General features: G+C 39.5%; 2 protein-coding genes across 4 annotated transcripts; both read left to right on the forward strand.

Moving 5' to 3' along the window:
- Positions 1 to 322: 322 nt before the first annotated feature.
- LOC131330417 (uncharacterized) lies at positions 323 to 12,512 on the forward strand. Of its 3 annotated transcripts, XM_058363985.1 has the most exons (20): positions 323 to 692; positions 772 to 860; positions 2,131 to 2,240; positions 2,341 to 2,395; positions 5,203 to 5,291; positions 5,826 to 5,892; positions 5,972 to 6,034; positions 6,372 to 6,542; positions 6,649 to 6,742; positions 6,831 to 6,910; positions 7,057 to 7,132; positions 7,261 to 7,304; positions 7,445 to 7,512; positions 7,976 to 8,061; positions 8,175 to 8,332; positions 8,424 to 9,771; positions 9,878 to 10,164; positions 10,911 to 11,117; positions 11,192 to 11,348; positions 11,984 to 12,512. In XM_058363985.1, the coding sequence occupies exons 1-20, from the start codon at positions 581 to 583 to the stop codon at positions 12,283 to 12,285; spliced, it is 3,663 nt and encodes a 1,220-aa protein (XP_058219968.1). In that variant the 5' UTR covers positions 323 to 580; the 3' UTR covers positions 12,286 to 12,512. The 3 variants fall into 3 exon arrangements, with proteins under 3 accessions (XP_058219968.1, XP_058219969.1, XP_058219970.1); XM_058363986.1 differs by lacking the exon at positions 323 to 692 and having other exon boundaries at positions 775 to 864; positions 2,131 to 2,220; XM_058363987.1 differs by lacking the exon at positions 323 to 692 and having other exon boundaries at positions 783 to 864.
- A 422-nt stretch (positions 12,513 to 12,934) lies between these two features.
- Positions 12,935 to 13,817, forward strand: LOC131330428 (protein CHLORORESPIRATORY REDUCTION 41, chloroplastic). Its single transcript, XM_058364002.1, has one exon. It carries the CDS (start codon positions 13,016 to 13,018, stop codon positions 13,619 to 13,621), a length of 606 nt encoding a protein of 201 aa, XP_058219985.1. The 5' UTR covers positions 12,935 to 13,015; the 3' UTR covers positions 13,622 to 13,817.
- Positions 13,818 to 14,679: the final 862 nt, after the last annotated feature.

Below are 14,679 nucleotides of genomic sequence, written 5' to 3' on the forward strand. Positions count from 1 at the left end.
GTAGCAGAATTGCAAGTCTACGTTATAAAATGAGTGATTGGCAAGTAAATAATATTAGATTTTTCCTCCTCAAAATGTAAACCAACCGCAGCTTTAAGTTCAAAATTGTGTAAAAAGTATAAGCCAAACAGAGGCAGTGACTCTCGTCCAGTAAATAGGCGGGTACGTAAAATTAGACTTAAAGTAGATATCAATTTGCAAGACTCAAAATAAGTTTAATTGATACATCAATGACGTATTAAGCAAAAATGGAACTATCGAGGGGATAAAAGCGCAATTTAGCCTTTAAAAACACCAACCTGTTTTCCCTCGTGTAAAGTGTAAACCCACCCCGCCCCCATCCCTCTGCGTCGTCGCTTCAAAAACAAAAGAAGACAAAAACCGCGCCACCGCCTTCGCGCCTAAGATACGGCGGTTTACGGTGTTCCGGCGACACCTCCACCGCCGTCTCCTCCGCATATCACCTCCACTCGCGCTCTGTCTTCCCGGCACCACCTCCTCTTCCCGTGACCCCAGATCTAGAACATTCTTGACCACTCCGAGGACTCTGTCCTGATTATTCTCTACAAGTTCATCGGGGATGGAGTCGATTTTGGCTCGAGCGTTAGAGTACACGCTCAAGTACTGGCTCAAGTCTTTCTCCAGAGATCAGTTCAAGTTGCAGGGCCGAACCGTACAGCTCTCCAATTTAGGTATAATTCGCTCCGATTGCATTTCTAGCTTGTCTAAATCTAGGGCTTAGATTGTATCTGATTCATTGAAATTTGGTAGATATAAACGGCGACGCTTTGCACGCTAGTATCGGATTGCCGCCGGCGTTGAACGTCACGACGGCGAAGGTCGGGAAGTTAGAGATTATGGTTGGTAACTTCTTAATCCCGTCTTACAGCATCTCTAATGATTTGAGTCTTTTTTTTTTTCGGAGCCGAAACTTCCTTTTTGTTATAACTCAAGTGTCCGGACCAGCTTACACGCACCTCGACTATTTTTTTACTTGTTGTAGAAGTGTTTTGTCAAAATTTTGGCAAAGTTGCTCCGGTGGTCTCAGAGTCATTGTTTTTGCCTTAATTCATGACGGCTGTTGGATTGCTTGAATCGCTTTCATAGAGATTTGAGCCAAAAAGGTTGCGCCACACCAATGCTGATGCAAACTTAAGAGCAAGTCCGTCGGTTGGTGCTAAAATGGCATTGCTGAAGTCATTTTTTTTGGCTTGCTAGAATGTAGAATAGCCAAAAAGAAGTGAGGTCGTTGCACCGGTATGGTGCCATTTTGGCACAATTTCAAATGCACACCATTGAATCAAACTCATTCCATTCTTTGATGCAATTGAAAGGCTTGGATGATGTGCAAGTTTCGGATCAGAGTGGGGATGGTTTTGCCATTCTTGATGCCAAATTTCAGCTTCGGCATGGGGTTTGGCACACAGGTGGACTTGCTCTAAGTGGCTTTGCCATTTTCTGTGCCAAATCTGGCTTAAGAAATGGCCTACCATTGGAGCTTATTTTTGGGGATCTCATGTCAAATGATGGCTTTGGCTTGAGAAATGGCTTACCATTAGAGATGTTCGTTCTTGTTCATTCTGTTAAAGTTTTCTTTGGCTATTTACTGTAACAGTCTTATACTCTGATTGGTTGGTGAAAAACCTATACAAGGAAAAGAAAGTGAAATCTTCAATCCTCTGTCCTAAGCTGAATAGTCCCTGTTTTGTTGTTGTTTTCAGAGTCAGTTTAGCAGAACAATTATCTCAAAACTTGTTTGACAATGATGTTTGTCCTATCCTCAGAATCTTTTTTTTGATAAAATTGAAAAACGGGAAAACATATGAATTCATTGATTGGTTTTTAAAAAGCAATTTTGGTAAGTGTTACGCCATTCCGATTTTGTAAACAATTAAACATCAGCCAAACTGGGCCTACTTTTTTGTCCAATTTTAAGTAATGGTTTTTGTTTAGAAATCCAGAAACTAAGAACTAGGAAAAATAGGGTTTTTTTTTCTATTGTTTTAGAATCTATGTTCTTCTACAACCTAACAGAGCCTTGATTACTTTTTGGCTATCCACTCCCATCTTTTCTCTCACTATTTTGCGGTGGATGTTAGCTAATGAGTATGATTGATGTAAATTTTGAAGCTCCCCTCGGTCAGTAACGTACAAATAGAGCCGATTGTCGTGCGAATTGATAAGCTTGATTTGGTTCTGGAGGAGACTGATGATTTGGATGTAAGTAGCAGCTCAAGTAGGTAATGCCATTCTTCTTCGGCTTAATGTTAGGTTTGAGGGTAAGGTAAGGTTTTATTATTAGTGAGGTCTAATGCATTTTGTATCCTATTTTGCTTGTAGTGCACAGTCATCACCCAACTCTGGAAAGGGAAGTGGTTATGGATTTGCTGACAAGGTTAGCCTCTGTCATGTGCTGTTGACTTTCACTACTTGCCACTCGGGCGGGTTATGTAGCATTTAAGGACATAATTACCTTAAATTTAAGTATGGTTTATGACTTAGATTGATTTATTTTGAGTAAATAAGTCCATATAGCCCACTCCAATTACTTATGCCAAATGCTTATTGAGTTGAGTGATTAAGCGTGTTAAATCTTGCAATAACTAATCTTGGGAATGTGATTTATTTTGATGTGTTCTTTTGTCATGGAATTCAGAAATGGATGGAGTTTTTTCCGGTATACCTTTCATTCACCATCTTTGGATTCTTAGCAGGGGCAAAACATCCATAAGAAATTGCCTTCATAGTTGCTTTCCATGGATAGAGTTTATACCTGCACTTCGTTAATATTTAAGAACCTGTGAGCTGCCAAAAAGTTACTTCTGTCACTCTTTGGAGTTATCAGAGATGGAAGCCAACCTTAATTTAGTTCATTACTTTTGATAGCGCCGTGTAAATTCATGTTGAATGAAATTATCTAAACAGGCACCATGTATGCTTCATCTTGTCCAAACCAAACCGAGCCTTATATCCCAATCACTTGGGGTCGGCTACGTGAATCATTTTCCTCCATTGGAGCTCTGTCAAGGGCCACTTGTTCACACAATCCCATTATACTCATATCTTTGCGCAAAACAACATCTAATATCAATTTAGGTCTACCCCTCCCCGTAGCATTGCTACCTAAGCTATCTTATCCGCTCTTTTAACTACTGCATCTACTGGTCTACGGTAGACATGCCCAAACCACCTTAGCCTATTTTCCCTTAACTTCTCCTCTATGGGTGTTATACCTACCATCTCACGAACCGTTTCATTTCTAATCATGTCTCGTCTAGTTTTATCACACATCCTCCTCAACATTCTCATTTCCGCTACACTCATCTTGCTCACCTGTTGTTTTTTAATAGGCCCACATTCTGTCCCGTAAAGCATCGCTGATCTTATGGCAGTTCCATATAATTTTCCCTTTAATTTTGTGGGTACCCTCTTGTCACATAGTACACCAGTAGTGCTCCTCCACCTGAGCCACCCCACTTGGATCCTATGGGTCACATTATCGGCAATCTCTCTATCTCTACTAATAATTGAGCCTAAATACCTAAAATGATCACTCTTTGGTATCTCCTAGTCTTGAATCATCACTCTTTCTTCATGTGCACTATTGGTACCACTAAAGTTCTACACCATATACTCAGTTTTACTCCTACTTATCCGAAAACCCTTTGACTATAATGCTTCCCTCCAAATTTCTAGTTTCGTATTAACACCTCTAGCGATTTCTTCTACGAGGACAATGTCATCTGCAAATATCATACACCATGGGATATCATCTTGAAATTGTTTAGTCAATTCATCCATAACTAAGGCAAAGAGGTACAGGCTCAAGGCTGACCCTTGATGCAATCCTACAGTGATTGGAAATTCACTCATTTCCCTTACTGGTGATCTAATGGTAGTGACCGCACATTCATACATGTCTCTAATCACCTCAATATACCCTTTGGTCACTCCTTTTCTCTCCAGAATCCACCATATGATGTCTCTAGGCACCCTATCATAAGCCTTTTCTAAGTCTATGAAAACCATATGGAGATCCTTCTTCTTTGCTCTGTGTTTTTCTACCAATCTCCTTCATAGGTAGATAGCTTCTATGGTTGATCTTCCAGGCATGAACCCAAACTGTTTCTCAGACACCGTAGTCACCATCCTCAAGCGATGCTCAATAACTCTTTCCCATAACTTCATCGTATGACTCATCAATTTAATACCTCTATAGTTGTTGCAGCTTTGAATATCCCCTTTATTCTTATAGATTGGTACTAGGGTGCTCCTTCTCCATTTGTCGGGCATCTTCCTAGTCATAATAATCTTGTTAAACAACTTCGTCAACCAAGTCACCTAGGCTTTTCCACACTTCAATAGGGATACCATCTGGTCCTAAGGCCTTACCCGGTTTCATCCTTTTCAAACCTTTGACCACTTCGAACTTTTGTATTCTCCGATAAAACTCATTCTTTGTCCTCGCATAAACTTCCTCCCCACCAAAGCCTCCTTCATATTTCTCATTTAACTTCTCCAAATGAGATTTAACATCTTACCTGTGCACTGTGCACTGAATGCTGATACCTCAATATGCTTGGCACATTATTTGAGCAAGGAATGTATCAAGATCTTTAAGTCACCGTGTTGTAGTCTCTAGCCAATATAAGAGCCAACGTTCATATGCTGATTAGTACCAGTGCCCCTAACTACTGGAATAATGTGGAACCTCCTACTTTATTTCTTTTGCCATTATGGAAAACCTTGGAACACCACCTTTATTCTCATATTTTTGTTTTCTTTTCGAGTGTGTGAGTGTATTTGTATCTGAGAGAGAGAGAGAGGTATTGGTGGTGCAAGGCTTATCAAAGGGTACTAATACTATCCTTTAGTTACTTGTGTTCATTCCATATGTGTGGCTTACTAAACTATTTTTAACCCCCTCGGTTCTGTTTATGTTGTTATTATTTTTAATCTGCAAGAAAAAGAAAAGAAAAAACGATAATTAGTAGAATGACCTTAAGGTTGTCTCTTTGTGATTCCATGCTTTTTACCATCTTCTGGTACTTAGAACTTGGATTAGCTTGGGGTTTCTCACTATTATTATAACAAAGACATGACATATATTGAGAATCGTTTTTCCTTTGAGTGATGGTTCCTGCTTCCTGCTGCCCTTCATGATTTATGAACTGCGCTGTCTGTTTGACCTTTTTTGGTCAGATTGCCGATGGAATGACAGTAGAAGTGCATACTGTCAATATTCTAATTGAAACTCATGGGGGAGCTCGACATAAAGGAGGAGCAACTTGGTGAGTCTCCTTGCTCAAGGCCCTCAGTTCGTTGATATTTTGGTACCCAGTCACCAGTCGTCTACCTATTTGTCTACCGTGACACAAAATAGCAGTTGATAGTGTCTCCAAATATTGGCTTGGTTAACATCACAAAATTCTTTGGGCTTACTGCCAAATTTTGTATTGGATAGAAATGCTTAACTTTAGAAAACATTATCTCTTATGCGGACACTGTGCTATGAGGAACTTTCTACAGTTCACATAATTATGGTCCTCATACTTTACTATCGAAATTACAGATATTGCATACAACAGCACTTTCGTGCTCTTTAAAATCTACACTAAGATCCAATAGCCTAAGGCCCAATAACTGGCATTGTTTTGTTCAGTTGAGGCTGAAGGACTACCCTCATGAATGTGCGCTTTCCAGAGGGTAGGGGCTAATTATCGCAGTGTGGAAACTCTGTTCCTTACCCCTATGGGGATTCTGCCTTTATACTAGCTGGGTATGTTTGTACGTATGTGTGATTTTTTCACTTTGTGACCAATCAGGGCATTGCCTATGGCATCTCTTACTATCCGTAATGTTCTGCTCTTCACAACTAACGAAAGTTGGCAGGTAATTTTCCAACAGTGCAGTACAATTATCTCTACCTGCTCACCAAGCAGTTGCTTAGTCACAAAATCTACTGTAACAGGCTGTCAATTTGAAGGAAGCAAGGGACTTTTCCAATAATAGAAAGTTCATTTATGTGTTCAAGGTAATTATGCCGGCATCAATGTCTATTTTCTTTTCCAATTTTCAGCTCTGTAGGACTCTTCTTAGTTTAGAAGAAGTATAGGCTGCAAGACTAGAGAAAATACCAAGTCATGTCTGGGATGTGGTTTACTAGTTCTAACTGCTTTATTACGTTTTCTCTCAACAATTTAAAGCATAGGGATGCACGCTTTCCTGAATTTCCTGTCTTTGAGGCTTTTTACCATTAGTTGTTTAAGCTATTGCTAGTCTATAATGTCTAGGCTTTACTAGTGCTGTTGTGCTCGTGACAGTCTTGATTCAATGTAAGTAATGCCTTTTCTCATTTGTGTTTTAACCAGAAACTTGAATGGGAATCCTTATCCATCGACCTTCTGCCTCATCCTGACATGTTTTCTGATGCTCATTTTGCGTCTGCTCAAGACGGATCCAACAAGAAAGACGATGATGGGGCAAAGCGAGTGTTTTTTGGTGGGGAGCGATTTGTTGAAGGAATATCTGGACAGGCTTATGTAATGCAAATTTGATGCTTGAAGTTGATTCTTATTGAACTTCGTTTTTTGCTAGAGACTGGTCTTATGCTAGGAGCATTTACTATATATTTGTGATTATGTTCAGATTACAGTACAGAGGACAGAACTAAACAGTCCATTGGGGCTTGAGGTTCAGTTGCATATCACAGAAGTTGTTTGCCCAGCTTTAAGTGAACCAGGCAAGTTATATGTTTTATGTTGCACTGTTACATTATCCGGTGGTTTGGTTATGAATAGCAAGGTATTAAGACAACATTGTATGAGCAGGATTGCGTGCTCTTCTACGCTTCTTCACGGGATTATATGTTTGTATAAATAGAGGAGATTTGACTCCAAATGCTCAACAGGTATTGAGTTGCCATTATCGTTATACTTTGGATCACATTTGCTACTAAAAACATTATATAGTTAGCTAGACATAGACAGATAGTAACCGAGTTCTCAGGCTCTCTCTGTCTCTCTGCGTGTGTGCATGTGTGTGTGAACCCTTCAGCGTGCTACAGAAGCAGCAGGACGTTCCCTGGTCTCTTTTACTGTGGACCATATTTTCTTTTGCATCAATGATTCTGGTTAGTGTTTCTTTGCCCTTGAAATATCTAGTTGTTCCTTCCTTTCTTTCTCTGAAGATATATTTTTGCAGTCAATTTAGTTGGTTTCTTGAAAGCGTTTGCTAACAGTTAATTGATTTTACCTGCAGAGTTCCGGCTTGAACTTTTGATGCAGTCGCTCTTCTTTTCTAGGGTATCTTCTCATAACACCTGAACTAGATTTACACAGAGTCACTTTGCGCTTCTATAAATTCCCATAGCCCTCACGTCGTGCCGTTTTTGTCTTCTTTTTATAATTAGTTTTCGGTCACATGTTGTGTATACTTTTTGCAGGCAAGTGTTTCTGATGGAGAGAATGGCAGATGCTTGACGCAGGTGAGGATAGGCGGACTTTTTTTAAGGTATATGTCAATGTATTTCACTGTTGTACATGTTTCTAGCTAGTAAATAGTTTTTATTTTTATTTTTATGTCAATTGTTTTTTGTTCTACTTCTTATGAGGTCATTCTAGGTCATTTATAGTTGATTAGATTCCTTGGTTTCTGTCTGAATGGTTTGCATGAATGGGACCTGGTATGTTTTTGTTAATGTTAAGAGGTCAAAATTTCTGTATTTCACCAATTCCAAATCCATTAATTCTTCATAATGGATTTTACCATTTGACAAATGAGTTCGAAATTTTTCTGTTTTATATGGGTGGCTTCTGGGATGCAACATTGTGTATTGTGAGCGAGCGATAACACATAGGATTATATGACAAAAAGGATTATCTTTTGCACTTCATGTTGTTGGTTGTATTTGTCCATTATGGTCAAGCCAGTATAAAACTGATGCTTAATCTTTATGTGATCGCTTAAAATGCAGGGATACCTTTTCACACCCTCCATCCACGTTAGTGCAACCATCAATGCAGGCTGCTGCAGAAAATTTTCTGCATACTCCAGAGTTTGGTATATTTGGATACACGATTCGTCTCGGAAGAAGTTACATCCAACTATTGGATATCATCTTGTAGAACTTGATTCTGTCAGTAAAGTTTGTCTTTCTTCTGTTGTTTAAACAGGTAAGAGCTTTTGTCCTCCAATATATCCCCTGGGGGACCAGCCGTGGCAATTAAATGTTGGTGTGCCTCTAATATGCCTTCACGAGATTCAGGTCCAGCCCTCCCCAGCCCCACCATCTTTTGCTTCAAAAACGGTTGTGGATTGTCAGCCTCTTATGGTATGCAACTGTTATTTCAGCGACAGGCCTCTTAACATTCACTTCTTCTAATAGCATTTGTTTTGAACATTATTTTTGTGTCTATGTTCAGATTCACCTTCAAGAGGAATCCTGTCTGAAGATTGTTTCCTTATTAGTAGATGGAATTATGGTCAATCCTGGTGCTGTTTTACCAGATTTCTCAGTTAACTCCATCAAATTCAATCTCAAAGGCCTGGATATCACTGTTCCCATGGACATGGAAAACCCTATCTATTCTGTGGCCAGCAGAAAACCTAATTTTCGTAGCTGTTTTGCTGGAGCAAGGCTCCATATTGAGAATTTGTTTTTCTCAGAGTCACCTTCCTTATCTCTCAATCTACTGAACCTGGAGAAGGATCCTGCTTGCTTTTGTCTCTGGGAAGATCAACCGGTTGATGCTAGTCAGAAGAAATGGTGTACTGGAGCCTCTCTCCTTAGTTTGTCCTTAGAAACATGTGATGACGCAACTGGACTTCAGAGTTCTCTTAACTCGTCTTCAGGATTGTGGAAATGTGTCGAGCTGAAAGATGCCCGTGTTGAGGTGGCCATGGCTACTGCAGATGGCAGTCCATTAATTATTGTTCCTCCTCCGGGAGGTCTTGTCAGAGTCGGTGTTGCTTGTGAACAGTTTTTCTCAAATACATCGGTTGAGCAGTTATTTTTTGTCCTGGATCTGTATGCCTATTTTGGTAGTGTCGGTGAAAAGTTGGCCATAATTCGAAAAAGTAACCAAATGAAAAGAACTAGAAATGAAGGTTTAGGTGGAAGAATAATTGAAAAGGTTCCTAGTGATACTGCAGTCAGCTTGGCAGTGAAGCTCCTCCGGCTAAGATTTCTGGAATCTTCCCTAGCAGATATTCATGGAATGCCGCTGGTTCAGTTTCTTGGAGAAAATCTATTCGTTAAAGTTACTCATAGAACCCTTGGTGGTGCAATAGCTATTTCATCAAGTTTATGTTGGGAGAGTGTTGAGGTGGATTGTGCAGATACTGAGGGGAATTTATCACATGAGAATGGTGTTCCTTTAACTACTTTTGAAAATGGTCATGTGATGGTTGGGAATGGACACCCTCAACTGAGAACTGTCTTTTGGGTGCAAAAGAGACTGAAACTTCGATCACATGGTAACACTTCGTTGGTTCCATTTCTGGACATAAGGATGGTGCATGTGATTCCATACAGCACACGGGATATGGAGTGTCATAGTTTGAGTCTGTCAGCTTGTATTGCTGGTGTTAGACTTGGGGGAGGAATGAATTATGCTGAAGCCCTCTTGCATAGATTTGGAATACTTGGACCAGACGGTGGTCCTGGGGAAGGGCTCTCTAAAGGTTTAGAAAACTTATCTGCTGGGCCTTTATCGAAACTTTTCAAAGCATCACCTCTGATTCCAGATGATCTCCAAGAGAATATGAACAGTAAGTTTCTTTCAGAAAACAAAAGTATTTTTGAATTGTCTTGCTGTTTTCCTGGAATCTTTACGGTGATGGCCTCCCTTGCCCCCAATTTTCCTTTTTGTATCAGATGGAACTTCAGGAGACGGGAATGACAATGTTTTGTTGCACTTGGGTACGCCTGATGATGTGGACTTAACCATAGAATTGAAAGATTGGTTATTTGCGCTTGAAGGGGCACAAAACAATACAGAAGGGCAGTGGCTACAAAATGATGAAGGTCTTGGCAGAGAAGAGAGGTGCTGGCATACAACTTTTGAAAATTTGCAAATGAAAGCAAAAAGTAGCCCAAAGCATGTGGTGACTGTAAAAGAAAAATCTCATCGACTACACAACTACCCTGTTGAATTGGTAACGGTGAGCAAGCTTTCCAACATTCTGGTTTAATTGTTGTCAAGAGGAAGTGATAGAGCATTGAATGTGATCTCATTTATCGTATATTGGTCGTAGATTACTTACTTCCCTTCTTATAAAACCTAAATTTTTCTCCAAGATTTTGTTTGAATTGTCTTAATGAGATGGCCTGTGGACATTTTAGTATACTAAAGCTCCAATCTTAGGATACTGTGTTTATTGAAGTTTGTTCTCAGATGGTTGGGTAACTTTATAATAACAGGGAAGCTGTTTTCATACCAACTTAGACGTGTAGTTGTCTCAAAGCGAAGCGCAAGTTATTGAGCCTAACGTTATTTGGAAACAGGTTCCTTTTCAGATTCCTTGGAGTTGAATGTTATGATCAGACAATACCTCTATGGAGGTAATACCAATTTTTCACATCAGCAGCTGACTTATCTGGTGGGATAAATTTAGAGTTAGAAACTTCACATGCTGTGGTTTATTCTCCAGAAGTATAATATTGGTTTCCTTTGTGTGAACTTGCCTGCTTTAAGAGTGTGGGTATTTGGTTGGGTCTCTGGGTACCATATTGGTTTGTTTCGTAGCTTATAGTCCTATTATTAAATTTCGTTGTGCAGTTTGTGGTGTCAATTAAATCCAACTTAATTGTTGTATTCCTTGTAATTGGTGGTATCTGATGAGCGTTTGCTAATAGTCGTATTACTTCCCATTTTCTGCATGACAACAAGTGGAAAAAATTTGTGCAGGTTGGTGTGGAAGGTTTGCAGATCTTAAAGCCCCAGGCACAAAAGCGTATCCTTCAGGATGGATTACCTCTAGAAGGGCCCAAAGAGGCTGTTGACTCATCTGGTGGGATAAATTTGGAATCTAGCATAGTAATATCTCAAGACGATGTCAATTTGGAGATGGTGAAGTGGATTGTGGAAAACTTCAAATTCTCTGTTAATCAGCCGGTAAATAAAATAAAAGTTGTAACTATTTTACTGTTCTTTTATGATTACACGTGGTGATAAGTCTTATTTGGTAGATTGAGGCGGTTGTGACAAAGGATGAGCTGCAGCACCTTGCTTTTCTGTGCAAGTCTGAAGTTGATTCAATGGGTCGCATAGCTGCTGGTGTACTGAGGGTTCTAAAGCTGGAGGGATCGATTGGAGAGGCAGCCATCAATCAACTAAGCAACCTAGGTATGCTCTTCTTTGACATAAGTTAAGGGTATTTTAAATTCGTACTATCGTTGACATCCTGAAATACCAGATAGACTGAGTGTGATATTTTTACCAACACTAGTCAATAGCAAGGGTTCAGGATTGGTACAGGTCCTACAGGATCATAAGAATTGGGGAGGTATAAGGGATGACTATACCTAACTTAATGCTTAAATAGTTGTTCAAACATTTTTTAGTGGTTGAAGACATTTGTGGGAGATTAAACATTGTCTTCATCTGTTAATCACGCTCTATAGTTCTTAGCTATCGAGTAAATCCTAGTGAAACAATGGGGTGGATCTTTCCGGAAGAGGATCTGTCTCATTGTTCTATTTTGTTTAAATAGGCACTTGTTTATTGTCTCATAAAAGTGTTGCCATGTAAGATCGAATTCTGAAAAACAGTAATGTATCTATTTCTGAATGTAGATGAAGATTTCTGATCTCTATTTGCAATAACCTTGTAATTAATGTACTTCCGTTTTGCATGTTCTAAAAAACACTGAATACCAAGGGTAGGTAGGTGGTTCTGGTCTGTTGCTTATATGAGCATATGAGTCATAGGACCTTACATCGTTGTCTACGATTTTCATGCAATTCATGACTTGTTTGCAGGAAGTGAAGGGTTTGACAAGATTTTTGTCCCAGAGAAGCTTAGTAGGGGCAGTTGTGTTGGCAGTAATGGGTTCACTCCACCTTCAAATACCACCGGTGAAAGCGCGTACTCTTCAACTATGGAGTCGACAGTGGTTTCACTTGAGGAATTGGTAGCGGATTCTCAGTCAAAGTGTGCGGCCCTAACTGCTGGATTATGCAATTCAGAATCTTCCATACAGCACCTTGCTGAAATTGAACAACTTACTCAGAAACTTGAAAGCATGCAGAGTTTATTGACAGGATTACGGACTCACATATGATTGGCCTTTTTCTTGTGATTCGTTTGTGTACAAGTTAGGATAAAAGTATCCCAATCGAAGAGTTTGTGCATTCTTTTTGTATATAGATAGGCATACAAATACATGATGTGTGTATGTACCAATTAGTCATATAGAAGGGAATCAAACCATTGATCCAACTGGAGATCTTGGATGCCAGTTTTGTAATGTACCTGTATTTATCAGATATGAATACGTTTTGTGCTTTAGCCCCGAAGTTTCCTCGTGACAAATGACAATCCTAATCTTTATTTCAGAATATGTTGTTGTAATGCACTGGTTATGCGCCGAGCAAATGCAAGGTTATGTTTGGATCATGAATTCATGGAGGGATTTACAGACATCTTGTGAAAACAAGAAAAGAAATAGAACTTATTGATTTCATTATCTTCGTATATTTTGCTTGTGGACGATTTGATTCTTTCTTATTCCTCCATAAGGATATGGATTTATACCGTATCATGAAATTATTTTCTTATCTTTTTGGCTTAGAACTAACCTTTTTTTTTTCCTCTTTCTTGCGATAAACACTAGTTCGTGATCCAGACACAATTTAAATTTTAACAAGGAGAGGGGCTCCAGTGTAATTAAGACCTCTTGCCAAACACAGAAGAAGATATTTTTCCATTTATCTTGCTCTCTTATTATCAAAACTGGTAAAGAACTATCAACAATAGGGACAAACCACCTTATCCGCTCCCCTCAAACTGCCATGGCTTCCACTTTTGCTAAATTCCTCTCTCCTGCACTTACCCTCCCTCTGCTTCACCCTTGCCCAAAACATAAACACTTCACCATAAAATGCACTTCAAACACATCCCCTGAACCTGATGATTTCCCACCCCCAGACTCTGAAACCACCAACAGCGCAGAAAAGTTCCCCATTGAAAAGAGGAGAAAGTCTGCAATAATAAGAGACAGAAAATCAAGAGTGGGTCTTGTAAAGCCCGAGCCGCCGAATTACGAGATAGGGTGGAAGAGAACTAAGCCGATTCAGGTGGAAAAGCCAAAAGGGTACGTGATTATGGACTTTTTGGAGAAGTTGGTGGGACTCATGGATAGAGAATATGGATCGACAACGCTGCTGGCGAAAGTCGGAGAGATCGTGGCCGAGAGGGTGAGAGAGGAGGCAGAGGTGTTGAGAGAGGAAGGGAAAGTTGATGACAGAATGGTAACAGAGTTGTCCAGAGTTTTGAAGTTGATGGAGATGGATTTGACTATGGTTAGAGCGGCTGTGAAAGAGGAGACAATCAAAGAGAGGCTTGAACAGGCCAAGGCTAGGTGTAGGCAAGCTATTCTAGTTGCTAATTCTTTTTGACTGTTTGTTGTGTTTTGAGGCAACAAAGAGTGAAAAAAATACTCTGTTTTTGGGGGTGAAAAATCAAGTTCTTGGGTGAAACAAAATCCATCAAGTTTTCTTCAGCAAAATTGGAATGGAGTAGGTGTTTTGATATTTCATGGTGTAAAAAGAGATCAAATAAATGTACTTCAGGTGGGAAGGCCCTGTTTATTAATCCTCTAGTCCATCTACGTATCTTTTGTTGTGGAATTCGAAAATCTTTCGATGTGATCATTTTTCACAGGGGTTCTGCATTCGCCAGTCGGATTATTAGCCTAAAAGTTAATAAGCCAACAAAGATGCCTTGAACAATTTCCATAAAAGCAGAGGAAACAAGAACAGAAGCTTGCCAAAGAGAATTCCTTTGCTCGACTAGAAATTGGCAGGTGTAACTTACTTTTCTGCACTACCCAGTTGGTACTTCCATAAGTTTGGATTGGAGGGTTCAATTCCAAGACCCCCGCTCTCCCACATCGTCTAACTACGAACTTCCTGGTAATTATAAATAGAAATAAGTAAGATCTCTAATAATGATTTAGGTTGTTTATTGGTTTTCTAAATTGGTACCAGAGCTTTGTTCTAGATTTACGTTACATTTCAAGAACCTTGCTCTGATACCAATTGTTGGGAATTAACTGCCTAATTTTTTTGCCCTTCTGATGTCTTCTTAATCATAATCTCCTAGAAAAAGAAAAAAGAAAATCAGTATGGGGAAAAGAATTTTCATCCTATATGCATAATACATATACTTTTTTTTTTTTTTTTATGTATGTGTGATTATGCTGCTCAAAGTAGTGATTTATACAACAACTTTGAAGCGGTTGGTGGTGTAGTTTGTCGAATGACGCGATTATGAAGCTAAACATTAGTGGAGTTTGTTTAATTTCCCTCAAAACCGAGAGTTGAGAAAAACTGCAAAAGGACAATGCTACTATTAAATTTGATTGGCTTAAATTTGCTTCTCTGCATTACCCACTTGGTACTTCCATAATTTGGGTTGGAGGGTCCAATTCCAAGCATGAAATACAAACGCCAAA

Source organism: Rhododendron vialii, chromosome 6a (genome assembly GCF_030253575.1).
Source record: "Rhododendron vialii isolate Sample 1 chromosome 6a, ASM3025357v1".
NCBI lineage: Eukaryota > Viridiplantae > Streptophyta > Magnoliopsida > Ericales > Ericaceae > Rhododendron > Rhododendron vialii.